This window comes from Anolis sagrei, chromosome 4, assembly GCF_037176765.1.
Source record: "Anolis sagrei isolate rAnoSag1 chromosome 4, rAnoSag1.mat, whole genome shotgun sequence".
NCBI lineage: Eukaryota > Metazoa > Chordata > Lepidosauria > Squamata > Dactyloidae > Anolis > Anolis sagrei.
In genome coordinates, this window is record NC_090024.1 from 29,544,644 (window position 1) to 29,557,443 (window position 12,800).

Below are 12,800 nucleotides of genomic sequence, written 5' to 3' on the forward strand. Positions count from 1 at the left end.
TGCTGAGCTTGTTGACCAAAAGGTCGCAGGTTCGATTTCAGGGAGCAGCATGAGCTTCCGCTAACAGCCCTAGCTTCTGCCAACCTAGCAGTTCGAAAACATGCAAATGTGAGTAGATCAATAGGTACCGCTCCAGCGGGAAGATAACAGCGCTCCATGCGGACATGCTGGCCACATGACCTTGGACGTGTCTATGGACAACGCTGGCTCTTTGGCTTAGAAATGGAGATGAGCACCACACCCCAGAGTCAGACATGACTGGACTTAATGTCAGGCGACAACCTTTACCATATATATATATATATATATATATATATATATATATATATCCTTTTGTGCTATATTATGTTTATTTAGTTTATCCTTGGTTAAGTTCTATGGCTTATAAATTCTATTTAGTTTAATTTATTTCATGTTTATTTGTTCATTTGCTCCTGGCACTGAATGTTTGCCATTTCTGTTAAACTTTTGGAAACTGCCCTGAGTCCCTCCAGGGAGAGAGGATGGAGTATAAAGTTTTATTGTTGTTGTCATTATTATTATTATTATTATTATTATTATTATTTCTTGACAACAGAATGAACCCACCATTAGCACCAATCAGACCTCTAAGGGGATTGACATTCCACAAATGAGACACCAGAGCAGAAATACGTTTCTTCCACATCCACTCACAATATATTTAAAGTGTATTGCTCCCACTGGTGGGAAATAAAGAAGGGCTATTCCAGTCGACCTCAGTCCTCATCCAGATGTGTAAAAGGAGAGAAACTCCTTCAGTGTCAAAGTCTCAAGCCATGTAAGGTTTTAAATGTCATCCAACACAAGCACTAGGAATTCAGACGAGAAACACTTTGAACTAGTTTCAAGTTTCAGATAATCTTTAAGAGCAGCTCTATGTAGAACATATTGTCACTGTCTAATCAAGAAGTCACCAGCATGTGAATGATAGTGGTTACATCTTTGCAGGAAAAACTAGCTGTTGGACCACTTAAAGGGGCCTTCCTCACAGCCAGTTGACCCAGAATATCAAGGCAGATAATCCATAATACCTGCTTCCAGCTGGATTCTCTGGAGCGCAGTGGGTTAAGCCCTTGTGCTGGCAGGACTGAAGACCAACAGGTCGGAGGTTCGAATCCAGAGAGTGTGTGGATGAGCTCCCTCTGTCAGCTTCGGCTCTCCATGCGGGAACATGAGAGAAGCCTCCCACAAGAATAGTAAAACATCAAAAACACATCCGGGCATCCCCTGTGCAACATCCTTGCAGACAGCCAATTATCTCACACCAGAAGTGATTTGAGATTTCTCAAGTTGCTCCTGACACGAAAAAATACTGGATTATCTGAGTCCACACCATCATATAACCATATAACCCATTTCAGTGTGGATTTTGTACAGCTGTATGGAATGGGCCGAAGCCAACCCTACGCACTCCAAGCTGCAGAGTCCACAATAAATTTCTAGTGACAGAAGCCGCATCACCGCTGACCATTTAATGTAGTTCGAAGCTAGCTTCAAAATGCAGTGGCCAAACAACAAACTCCTACAACATCATGCAAAAGAAAGTCCTTAATATGCACCAGTGCTCTGTGGTTTTTAATAATCACCATTCGGGTATCGAACTAGTTCCAGGATTGTCCATATTATCATCTGCACAGTGACACCGCTTTTTTCAAGGCTGGTTTGAAATTGCATGGGTGTAGATGGGGCCTAAGAAAGATCTAAGAGTATTCCCAAGCTACACACCTGCTATTTACAGTAGGTGCAGACTTCAACTCTTTGGCTGATTAGGTAAATGTGAACACAGGCTATTAAAAGAAAACCATCTGACCAAATTGATAAATATAAACATAAATTCATCCCTAAGCAATATATCAAAGCAGAGAATTTTAAGGGGAAAGGACAGGAAATTAAATTTTTCATTTAAAGGAGAAGGAAGGAAGGAAGGAAGGAAGGAAGGAAGGAAGGAAGGAAGGAAGGTGGCATCATTATCAGGGCAGACTAAGAATATAAAAAGGAAATTTGAAGCATGGGGATTCCAAAAAGAAGTAGCTTAATTGCATATCAATTTATTTCTATTCCAGGTTCAAATTACTAATTCCTACCTTTCACATCCTATATGGCTTGTTTCCAAAGTATCTAAAAGAGGTATAAGTGACCCTTATCAATTTTTAGTGATCTGCAAATTTGTTAAAGATCCCCTCCAACTGATCATCTAGGTCAGTGTTTCTCAACCTGGGGACCCCTGGGGGGAGTCGTGAGGGGGTGTCAAAGGGGTTGCCAAAGACCATCAGAAAACACAGTATTTTCTGTTGGTCATGGGGGTTCTGTGTGGGAAGTTTGGTCCAATTCTGTTGTTGGTGAGGTTCAGATGCTCTTTGATTGTAGCTGAACATAAATCCCAGCAACTATGACTCCGAAATGTCAAGGTCTATTTCCTCCAAACTCCACCAGTGTACACATTTGGGCATATTGAGTATTCATGCCAAGTTTGGTCCAGATCCATCATTGTTTGCATCCACAGTGGATGTAGGAGAATTACAACTCCAAAAGTCAAGGTCAATGCCCACCAAACCCTTCCATTGTTTTCTATTGGTCATCGAAGTTCTGTGTGCCAAGTTTGGTTCAATTCCATCATTGGTGCACTTCAGAATGCTCTTTGATTGTAGGTTAACTATAAATCCCAACAACTACAACTCCCAAATGACAAAATCAATTCCCTCCAACCCCACCAGTATTCAGATTTGGGTGGATTGGGAATTTGTGCCAAATTTTGTCCAGTGAATGAAAATATGTACATCCTGCATGTCGAATACTTACATTACTATTCATAACAGTAGCAAAATTACATTTATGAAGTAGCAACAAAAATAATATTATGGTTGGGGAGGTCAACACGACATGAGGAACTGTATTAAGGGGTTGCGGCATTAGGAAAGTTGAGAAACACTGATCTAGGTCATTGATTAAAAAAAATTTAAGTATTGGCCCAGGACAGTATTCTGGAGCATTCTAATTGCCTCCAGTTTTAAATTATGACTCTTTGAACAGTTGCCCAACCACTTATAGATCTATCTCAAAATGATCCCATCTATTCCATATTTAATCATTTCACCATTTAAAGTATTTATTATGAAGAGAACAACATCTTTTGCAAAACCAGATTAAGGAAGTTAAGGTGTTGTTGAATGTTATTAATAGTTTTGATGAAACTGAATTTGTTGTTTTAGCTGCCACAGAAGTGTCATAGACACATTATCAATTTTTACTGAAGGCATTATCACATGAAGCAACTATTCCATGGCAGTTCTGTGATTACCAATAGCAGCTAGATATCACCACAAACACCCTCGTTATCATAACTCCCTCCAATCGCACAACTGTGCTGATTTACAGATCCATGGCCCTTCACTCATAATTCTGCATATTCTCTTAACCCTGCCTTCCTGCACTTCCATTACTCTGTAATATTTTAATTAATTTTTAAAAGCAATTTCACAGTTGCAGCTATGGTTAATTTTAAAAGGCCAAATATAATTACACATGTAAAACTTAACAGGTTGGGAACAACAAGGGGAAAGGGAGGACAGGGGGAGACAAGGAGAATCCTTCCCCCTGACATAATTTCAGTGTCAGCGTGTCAGCACAGAAGTATAAAGGCCTCATTGTACAACGTAGCTTAACAGGAACTTTGTGCATTTGGCAGCTATGGGCAGATTTTTCCTGCTAATAGGAGATTTGTTAATCATGCAGCGAAAGCAAGCTTGGAATTGGGATTTGCCTCATATCATACAATACAGTCCTGCATTACTTCAAAAATGTAATTTCACATTTATTTTCCCCAGATTTCTTGGGAACTATGTAAGGTGCTACCAAAGGAAAAGAGAACTTGGGAACAGATGATAGATGAATGGATAGATGGATACATCTATATAAATTAAAATGCAATGTTTGTTTGTGGGATTAACATAACTCAAATGCCACTGGACGAATTGACACAAAATTTGGACACAATACACCTATAAGGCCAACGAGTGACCATCACTCATAAAAAAACACTGAAAAACATAACAGAAGGGACTTAAAAAGCCAAAAAAAAAGCAAAAGACACTACAGCACATGCGCAAAAACTCCCCTTGGCAAACAAAACACAAAATAGCATATCCACACTCTCTTAGGGACTACAGCTCCCAACATCCCCTAAATCTGGCCCTTTAGGAGAGGAGGATGATTCAAATGCACTGCTTCCAAGCTGCAAGCTTTCTTCTCCTTGGATTTCTTTGAGAGCATCCCAATCCCTGAATATTTCTAATTTCCTATTCCTGGACTGCAACTCCCAGCAATAAAATATATAGATAGATTAGATAGAGATAGATAGGTAGGTAAATAGATTGATCAGGAGAACTGCTGGGAGTTGCAATCCAAGAATAGGTAGAAAAGAAAGAAAGGAGAGAAAGGGGAAGGGAAAGAAAGGGGGGAGGAAGGGAAGAGGAAGAGAAGGAAGGAAGGAAGGAGAGAATGAAAGAAAAAAGGGAAGGAGAGAAAGAAAGGAGGAGAGAAAGAGGGTGGGAAGGTTGGCCACGACAATGCATGGCAGGTACAATTAGTATTACATAAATACATAAACTAACAAATAGGAGTTTACAGGTATAACAAAATGCATGCTGTGAAATTTAGATTTCTACAAACTTGTTAATAATAAATGATTAAGTACTTTTGGAAGAAAAAGTATCATGTTTACTTGTCTTGGTATATACTACAGCTCTTTTAACTATGTATGTCCTTCTAAGTTAAATGGATCTTATACCCAAGTAAATATTCACAGGGGATTTAAATATTTGTATTTATAGAACTCCATTTCATTCCATACTAGAAAATTATCCATATCAGGAAAATAAAGCAGCTACAGTGTGTGTGGAAGTGTAAGAAAGCTGTACATTGAAGAGACATTGAAATATAGGAGGATAGTGTCAATGGAACAATAGATCTGCACATCCAACTTCCTTTGAAACTTTTATATTGTATTACACAAATAAGCACTTTTCAGATAGCAATGTTAGTCTATGTCTGCAAAAACAACAAAGAATCTTCCACAGCAATAGGAGCTAACTAAATTAAAACATTCAACTGAGTTTAACATTTCCAAAGTTTTTAAACAAAAACAAATAATTTTATTAAAGTATTTTAGGTAGCTTAAGATGGAATGTTACCATGAATGTATTTTCAGAATTAAATTATTAAATAGGTTATCAATGCATTAAATAAGAGCTAGTGCTAAAAAGTAGGATTTTATTTCAGTAATAACTGAAAGTATAGCTCATGCTACCTAAATGCATACACTCCAACATTTTACAGATGAAAACCAGGACACATGTGGCTAAGCAGCATCAGTGTGATCAAGACAGCAAACGTTATTAAGGAGAACAAACATTCCAGAAAGGCTGAAGCTGTTGCTTTTGCCTGGGCCTACTAATGAGGGTAGAGCTAACTAAGGACCTCATCAGACAGGGCTTTTTCCCCATCATAGGATACTACTGAGAAGCAGCCAGGACGGAACCCATCCTGGCTGCCTTAGTTAGCTCTACTAATGAGGGTAGAGCTAACTAAGGACCTCGTCAGATGGGGCTTTTTCTCATCCTAGGACACTGCTGAAAAGCAGCCAGAAGGGCTACTTCTGGCGGAGCCTCATCCCAGCTCCATCCTGGCTGCATCATGGCAGCGTGTTGAGAGACAGCCTTGAGAACACGTGTGATGACCTGTATTTTCATTGACTAAGCTGGAGATAGCGCGACACAAAGCCGGGGGGGGGGGGATGGCAAGCGTCATGAGATGCTAAGGAGGCAATGCGGGGCACTGACTGACTGTTTCCCCCACTGCCCCACAGATTCTCCCACGGTCCCCCGGCTTATGGACTGCCATCAGATGAGGTCCTAAGTTTATTGTGAGCTAATTATGCAGCTTTAACTCTGTTTGCAGCAACATAAGAGAAGTGAGAGGAGAGAGAATCTGAGACATTTTAAAAGTAGCTAAAAATTAAGACAACGTAGGATTAACTGGAACTGGCCCTGCCAAATCAGAAAGGTTGAAGGTTGTGTAAATGGGAATGAAAAAAGTCTTAAGAATGCTTATATGCCTAATTAGGTTTGTCACCAGATGGTTTAATAAATGCAAATGATTAGAGCTATTTATTTTAAATTATGTTTAGAATATGACAGGTTAGAATTCAAAGTTTAAAAGTTTTTAAATAACCAAGGAAATGATGGAAAGAGGTGGAGCTTTTTGTATCTGCTCTATATTAGATACTGCATTAAAGCAACTTCTCTGTCCCAGGAAATTGAACTTCAGGGACTTTAGCTGAAACTCAGGTAAGAAGATAAAATTATAACAGAAAGAGAAACCAAAATAAGATTTGGGGTAAAGCGAATTAACATGGAAGAAAGCTTTCTCTAATATGGGGAATGTCTCATTCAATGCCTAAGTGGGACCAGTATTAGTTTCATTACAGCACCATGTAATAATATACCTTATTACTTAAGCATAAGTTATTTATAATAACATTTGCATATACATGGTTGAGCTGCAAAATTGTTAAATACTCTGTATCCATTTAAATCATTTGTATTGCTTTATATTTTAAATTCTTTTAAATTGATTATACTGATTTTACTTATCTGCCACCTTGATATACGGAATATAGAGCAGGATAGAAATAAATAAAATAATTGCACACAGAATTAATAACTCTTAAACTCTTTTAAACAATTCCTAGATATAGCAATTTGCAGGTAGATTGGGTTCCTTTCTCAAAATCAGAACCAGACAAACAGCCATCAGTTGCTTACATGGGAGAAGTCCTAATCCCATTACTTTGGTATTGGGTTGAAATTGTTTTTAGTAGAAAGAAGGGCAGCCTATGGTCCACTTTTTCATTTTAGAATTTTAGTTCAGCACAAGCATTTGCTTACCCTCATTGTACCAGAGATTACATCATAGTTTCTAAGCATCAAATAATCAGATGAACACATTAACAAACTTGGATTTTGCCATTTCATCTGCAGAAGTATATTCTTTGTATATCAGGGAATGGCTAATTACAGCTATGGATGATTCTTGCTTCTCCACTTTCTCTGAATTCTTGTGCTTAACTAATACTAATCATATCAGCCATTCACCAATGCATAAGAGAAACAAAAGTAAACGATTACGTTTTCCTAAGACTGCTTTCCTACTTCTCTCACACAATAGAGTTAACAGAATGTCAACAGATCCAATTCAGTCCCACCCACCCATCAACATAGTTTTCTTTATGTTGGTTGATCACTTGCTAATTTGGCATCTCCTGATCTGTATGTGATAAAGCTCTTAGACACCTAGCTATTTCGCATCTTTGTAAACAAAAATAACTTTATTTCTAAAAACAATATCCCCACATCAAATATGTGTAAAATGGAGATTAAGAGATAATTATATAATTAGAACATATACAAAATCCATCTGTAGAATATGGCACCATTAAGATTACACTGAAACTACTTTTTTTAAAAAAACATCATGAACTACCTAAGGTCACAGCAATTATTTAGTTCATTTGAAAATAAAACAATATTATGACAAAAACTAACCCACTACATATTCTTTACTACCAAAACGTCAGATGTGAGAGGGATTCTTACCTTTCTCACTAACGCTTTCACTTTCAATTTCTACATCATCGCAGCTGGTATATTCTGGAGTAGAAGCCAACTCTTCTTCAGAACTGCTTAGTGACACTTGACGCATTTTACCACCCTTTTTTGTTTTATGAGGTTTTGGTGGAGGAGGCCTAACTGATTCCGACTGGTCTGAACTTAACGAATCATTCCTTAACATGGTTTCCATTTTTTCACGTTTTGTTTTTCGGACAGCTGAACTGGGATCCAAATGGTGCTGTTTCCTTAATGAATCAGTCCGCCTCATTTCCGGCCTATCAAAAGGAATTGGACTCCTCCTAGGAGTTGGAGGACTGTGATTTGTGGTCCTCTGCCGATTGGGACTTAGTCCCTGAGTTCTTTCCATTGAATATGAACGTTGGTCCATGGCAGCTCTGCGTTCAGATGCAGACCTTTGCCTTGATGGCCGCTCCATTCTCATCATCGATAGCCGGGAATCCTCCAATTCAGTATTTGCCAAAGACACATCGCTGTGCCTTCGTTCATGGCGTGCTCGAGACACTTCAGCATGAATACGCATTTGTTCCTCATATGGTTGTGGTTTGACAGGATAACGAGCCAAATTAGGATCACTCCGGTACCGTGCTTGGTACTCTTCTTCCCGCCGCTGCCTCTCATAATCCTCTCTATTTTGTATTTCATCTTCTTCTAAAGGATATTCTCTTGAATGCCTGCGACTTCTTCTGTTGGAATCCCTGTAATCATCAAGTTCAGGTTCTTCATATAATTGAGAGCCATGCTGTAATCGTCTGTCTGCATAATCTGATGGTGATCTTGGCATTGCACTGTCTGATGTTGCATACTGTGAATAGTCGTCTCTCTCCTCCAACTGGTTGAACCTTCTGTTTTGATCTCTGGATATCGATGGGCTTCTTTTTCTGTGTGTTCAAGAGGGGGAAAAAGAAAATTTCATCAATATTTCTTATTTTTACATTTTGTCTGTAGCCAACTAATCAAGCACTTACTATTTCCAACTAATGGAACTGCAATAACTTTTTAACTTCCATACAACCTGGTTATTTAAATAGAAATGCATAACGTTAAACTGAATTGATTTTATAGAGCTGGTGTAACATAGCAGGTACAAGACTGAACAATTTAAATCTCATATCCACCAGAATACTCTCTAGTTGGCCTAAAGTCATCATCAACCATAGATCTACCTGAATAGGGTAAGGATAATGTCTCAGTTCCCAGGATTTCTATATTCAAACAATAACACATGAGGTGACTAAAGTAATGGAATACGGCTTTACTATTATTTTAATTCCATATATTCATATACATAATTATAGAGGCTGAGCATCCCTTATCCAGAATTCCATAATCCGGAATATTTCAAAATCCAAAATTATCCACATGGTGGATAAAATTGGGGCACCTTTTTTTTTCTGATGGTTCAATGCGCACAAACCTTGTCTTGTGCACAAAATTATTATAGAAATTATTATAGAAAATGTTACGTACAAAACAAAGATGGATAAAATATTGCATAAAATTGTCTACAGGCTATGTATAAAGTGTACACGAAACATAATTGAACTTCATATTTAGACTTGGGTCTCATCTCATTATGTACATATAGGAAAATGCAGGTATTCCATAATCTAGAAAAAAATCCAAAATCCCAAACACTTCTAGTCCCAAGCATTTCAGAGAATGGATACACAACCTATATATGTCCTAATTTAAATTAACATGTATGATTGGATCCTTAAACAAGTTAACTGAAAAAGAAGTTCACAGAAGTTTCTTCTCCTCTCCACCTCTCTGAAGCAACAGGTTCAATTGCACTCAATGAGTTGTAGCCAACTGTTTCTATCTACACCAGAACAAACCCCAAGATCCTGCCTCACACACACACTTTCCCAAATATCTATTCCAGAAGATTGGGAGACCCTTCCTTCTGAATTAAATTTAGTGGTGTGGAGTGCAAGTTAGGAAGAGGAAATTCCACTGCATGAAATAAGAGTGGTGGAAGTCACTATGTTTTGCTTTTAAACATGCATGTAAAAGAATGCATTGTGTTACCTTAGAATCTAGAAAATAATTATTAATTGGGCAAATTTCAAGAAAGGAGAAAGAAAGTAAACAACTATCTTCTCATAAATGCAGATAAATAATATATGTATTTCTGATGGTTTTAATTTTCTGTGTGAAGTTAAAAAATACCAGAATACCAGTTTTTACCATAGAGTCGCTTAAGAAAAAGCAAGTTAAAAATGTAAACATTGAAAATTAATATCGGCACTATAGATACCATACTGATAACTGATTTGTAACAGAAAATAGGAGAGACTCCATTCATAGTTCTCCCTGTCAGTCAGTACTTCCAGAAAGCGAAGGTCAAAGCTACGACTCTAGCTAAGGTAGCACCTGGAAGTGCTAAGTGAGTGTGTACATCTTTTCCACTGCTGACCCTGTGTAGGGAAGATGGAGAGGAACAACGTCAGCCACCTACTGAGCCAGTACTTCCATGATCAGGGTAAGTTTTGAGGTTTTGCCTGCAGCTTTTATTATTGTGTGCCTTCAAGTCATTTCTGACTTATGGTCACCCTAAGATGAACTTACTACAGCTAAGAATATGTGATTCCCCCAAGATCACCCAGGAGATTTCCATGTATGAGTGGGAAATTGAACTTTAGTTTCAAGAGTCATCAACACTAAAACTACTAAACCATATTGGTTCTCCCTCTTCAAATGTAATAGTTCCTACATTGGCAAATGATTACTTTTCAATGTAAGATAGGACCACATGGAAAAATAAAAAAAGTTAATCAAAAGCAGTGCTCAATTTCTTGCGCTTTTTTTTCATCTGCTGCTTCCTGCTTCTCTTGAAAGTTATCAAGGTAACATGATATTTTCAAAATCATTTTACCAATGTACTTATTTATAGAAATACCAATCAAAGCCTCATTCACAATTCAAATCCTTAATGGTTGGTATTCTTACAACAACATACATGTAACTTTGACCATGAATTTCACATTAGAAATTGGAATGTTTTGGTTTTAATATCTGCCAGGACAACGTAAGTTGATCAATTCGCATATTAGATGCTAAAAGACACAAACATTTTCCTAAAGTTCGCTACCTATTCTTCCCTTGTGGTGTTTGAATTCTAAATCCTACATACTTTGAACTGATTTTGCTTTAATAACAGAAAGAGATAGCATATGTGAACTGCTTTATTTCTGTGAAGTGCTATATAAATAATATTATTGGGAATTGTGCTATACAGACATAATGAAAAAGAGCAAATTTTAAAAATGAGGTCACGAAGGGTCGGAGACGACTGAACGAATGAACAACAACAGAGAATCATTGCCAAAAAGTTTTGAAGTACTGCTTCTCCTGTCTTCTTAACAGAAGAACTCTATCAAACTTGATCAAAAATAGAGATAAGATTGATCTGGAACTTTTTTTTTTTTTTGAGAACCCTTGTTGGCTCTTAGTGATCATGGCATTCCTTTCTAAGTGCTTGCAGACTGACTGTTCAATGATCTGTTTTTTAACTTTTCCTGACCAAGCTGACTGGTCAGTAATTGCTTGGGTCCTCTTTTTTGCCCTTTCTGAAGATGAGACAACATTTATAATCCAATCTGATGGCACCTCTCCTGTTCTCCAAGTATTCTCAAAGATTATTGACAATTGCTTTGCAATTTTCTTTAGTACTCTTAGGTACAGTTCACCTAGCCTTGGAGACCTGGATTTATTTAGTCATGTATTCCCTTACTACCTCTCTTTATTCCAGCTACAGTTCTCTTACTGCATGATTTATTCTATTTTCACCAATCAAAGCACTGTTTTCCTTTTGGGAGAAGACTAAATGTTCTCCCAGACATAGCTAAATCCCAGGAGGAACTGAGATATTAAATTACAGTTCCTCCCAGGATTTAGTCCCCACTCCCATCCCAAACCCCATGCTCTCCCTGGATTGACCCAAATGCCCTTCCAGAGATTGACTCAGTAGGACATCCATCCACCCTCCAATATCCCATCCCCCCCCCCAAAAAAAAAATCCGAGGAGCCTGCTGGCAGCTCAACCCCCTTCTGAGAGCTCTTCTGATGTGGGGAAATGATGTGTCAGGAGATGGAGGAGTGGGATGGAAATCCCTCAGGCAAGTTGGGGGGGGGATGGGGGTTGGCAGGTGAGGGGTGGGTGCCATTGCACTCCTTTGGGCTCTTTGAGACAAAAAAAACAGGATTGCTCTGGGATCACAGTCCCAAGAGTAAATCCCCACAGGGCCCTCACCTGGAAAGATTTGGATTGTATCTTAAGGTCCAGATCTATCCAGGTGCTTAATTAATCCAGAGCAAACTGGGAAATTCGAGTTATCTACAGATTAATTCAGATTTACTTGAGATATCATTGGACGCTTCAGGTAAATCTGAGACAGGTTCCGCATTTTGGACCTCAATAGAAGGTTTCTTTGGCAGAGTGTATTGAATGGCTTGGCCTTCTCATTGTCCTCCACTAGCATTTCCTCACCTTTTCTACACAGTGTCCTGTCATTTACTTGTTCTACCTCTTGCTCTGAACACATAAATTTTATAACCATAATGCTGAGTGGACAACTCTGCCTAGACCCCATGCTCCCACCCATCCCTACCCCACAGGAAAAATACAGCAGATCATGAGCTGTCACACAGATGCTTGGGAGGTGCACAAAAAGTCCCTTATTCAAAAACTATTGCTCCCCCACTGGTATATCCCCCTGTCCTGAATAACTGATTTCCAGCAGGCAGAGAAACACAAATGCCTTAGAATGCTCCTAGATCCATCTCTCCAAACATCAGCTCAAATAGATGTGATGGTCAAGAATGCTTACTGTCAGCTTCAGCTGAAATGCTAGCTGCACCTCTTCTTAGAATTTGAAAACCTAAATATAGTTGTGCATGTACTGGCACCTGAAGGGTGGGCATCTGCAATGTGCTTAACATTGAGCTATTTCTATATCAAGTTTGAAAACCCCAATTAGTTCAAAATATGATAGCCAAATTTGTTACTGGCACATCCAGAAGTGAGCATATCACATCAATTAAAATCACTTTACTAGCTGCCATTCAGTTTCTGGGCAAAGTACAAAA

At 38.4% G+C, this 12,800-nt stretch overlaps 1 protein-coding gene across 49 annotated transcripts in view; it reads right to left on the reverse strand.

Annotated features, from left to right (window-relative positions):
* RIMS2 (regulating synaptic membrane exocytosis 2) overlaps positions 1-12,800 on the reverse strand; it is a 401,331-nt gene that overhangs the window by 231,975 nt on the left and 156,556 nt on the right. For all 49 annotated transcript variants that reach the window (XM_060775747.2, XM_060775725.2, XM_060775741.2 and 46 more), the window contains one exon: positions 7,674-8,587. In XM_060775747.2, coding sequence (XP_060631730.2) covers positions 7,674-8,587 — 914 coding nt within the window. The remainder of the gene's footprint in view (positions 1-7,673; positions 8,588-12,800) is intronic.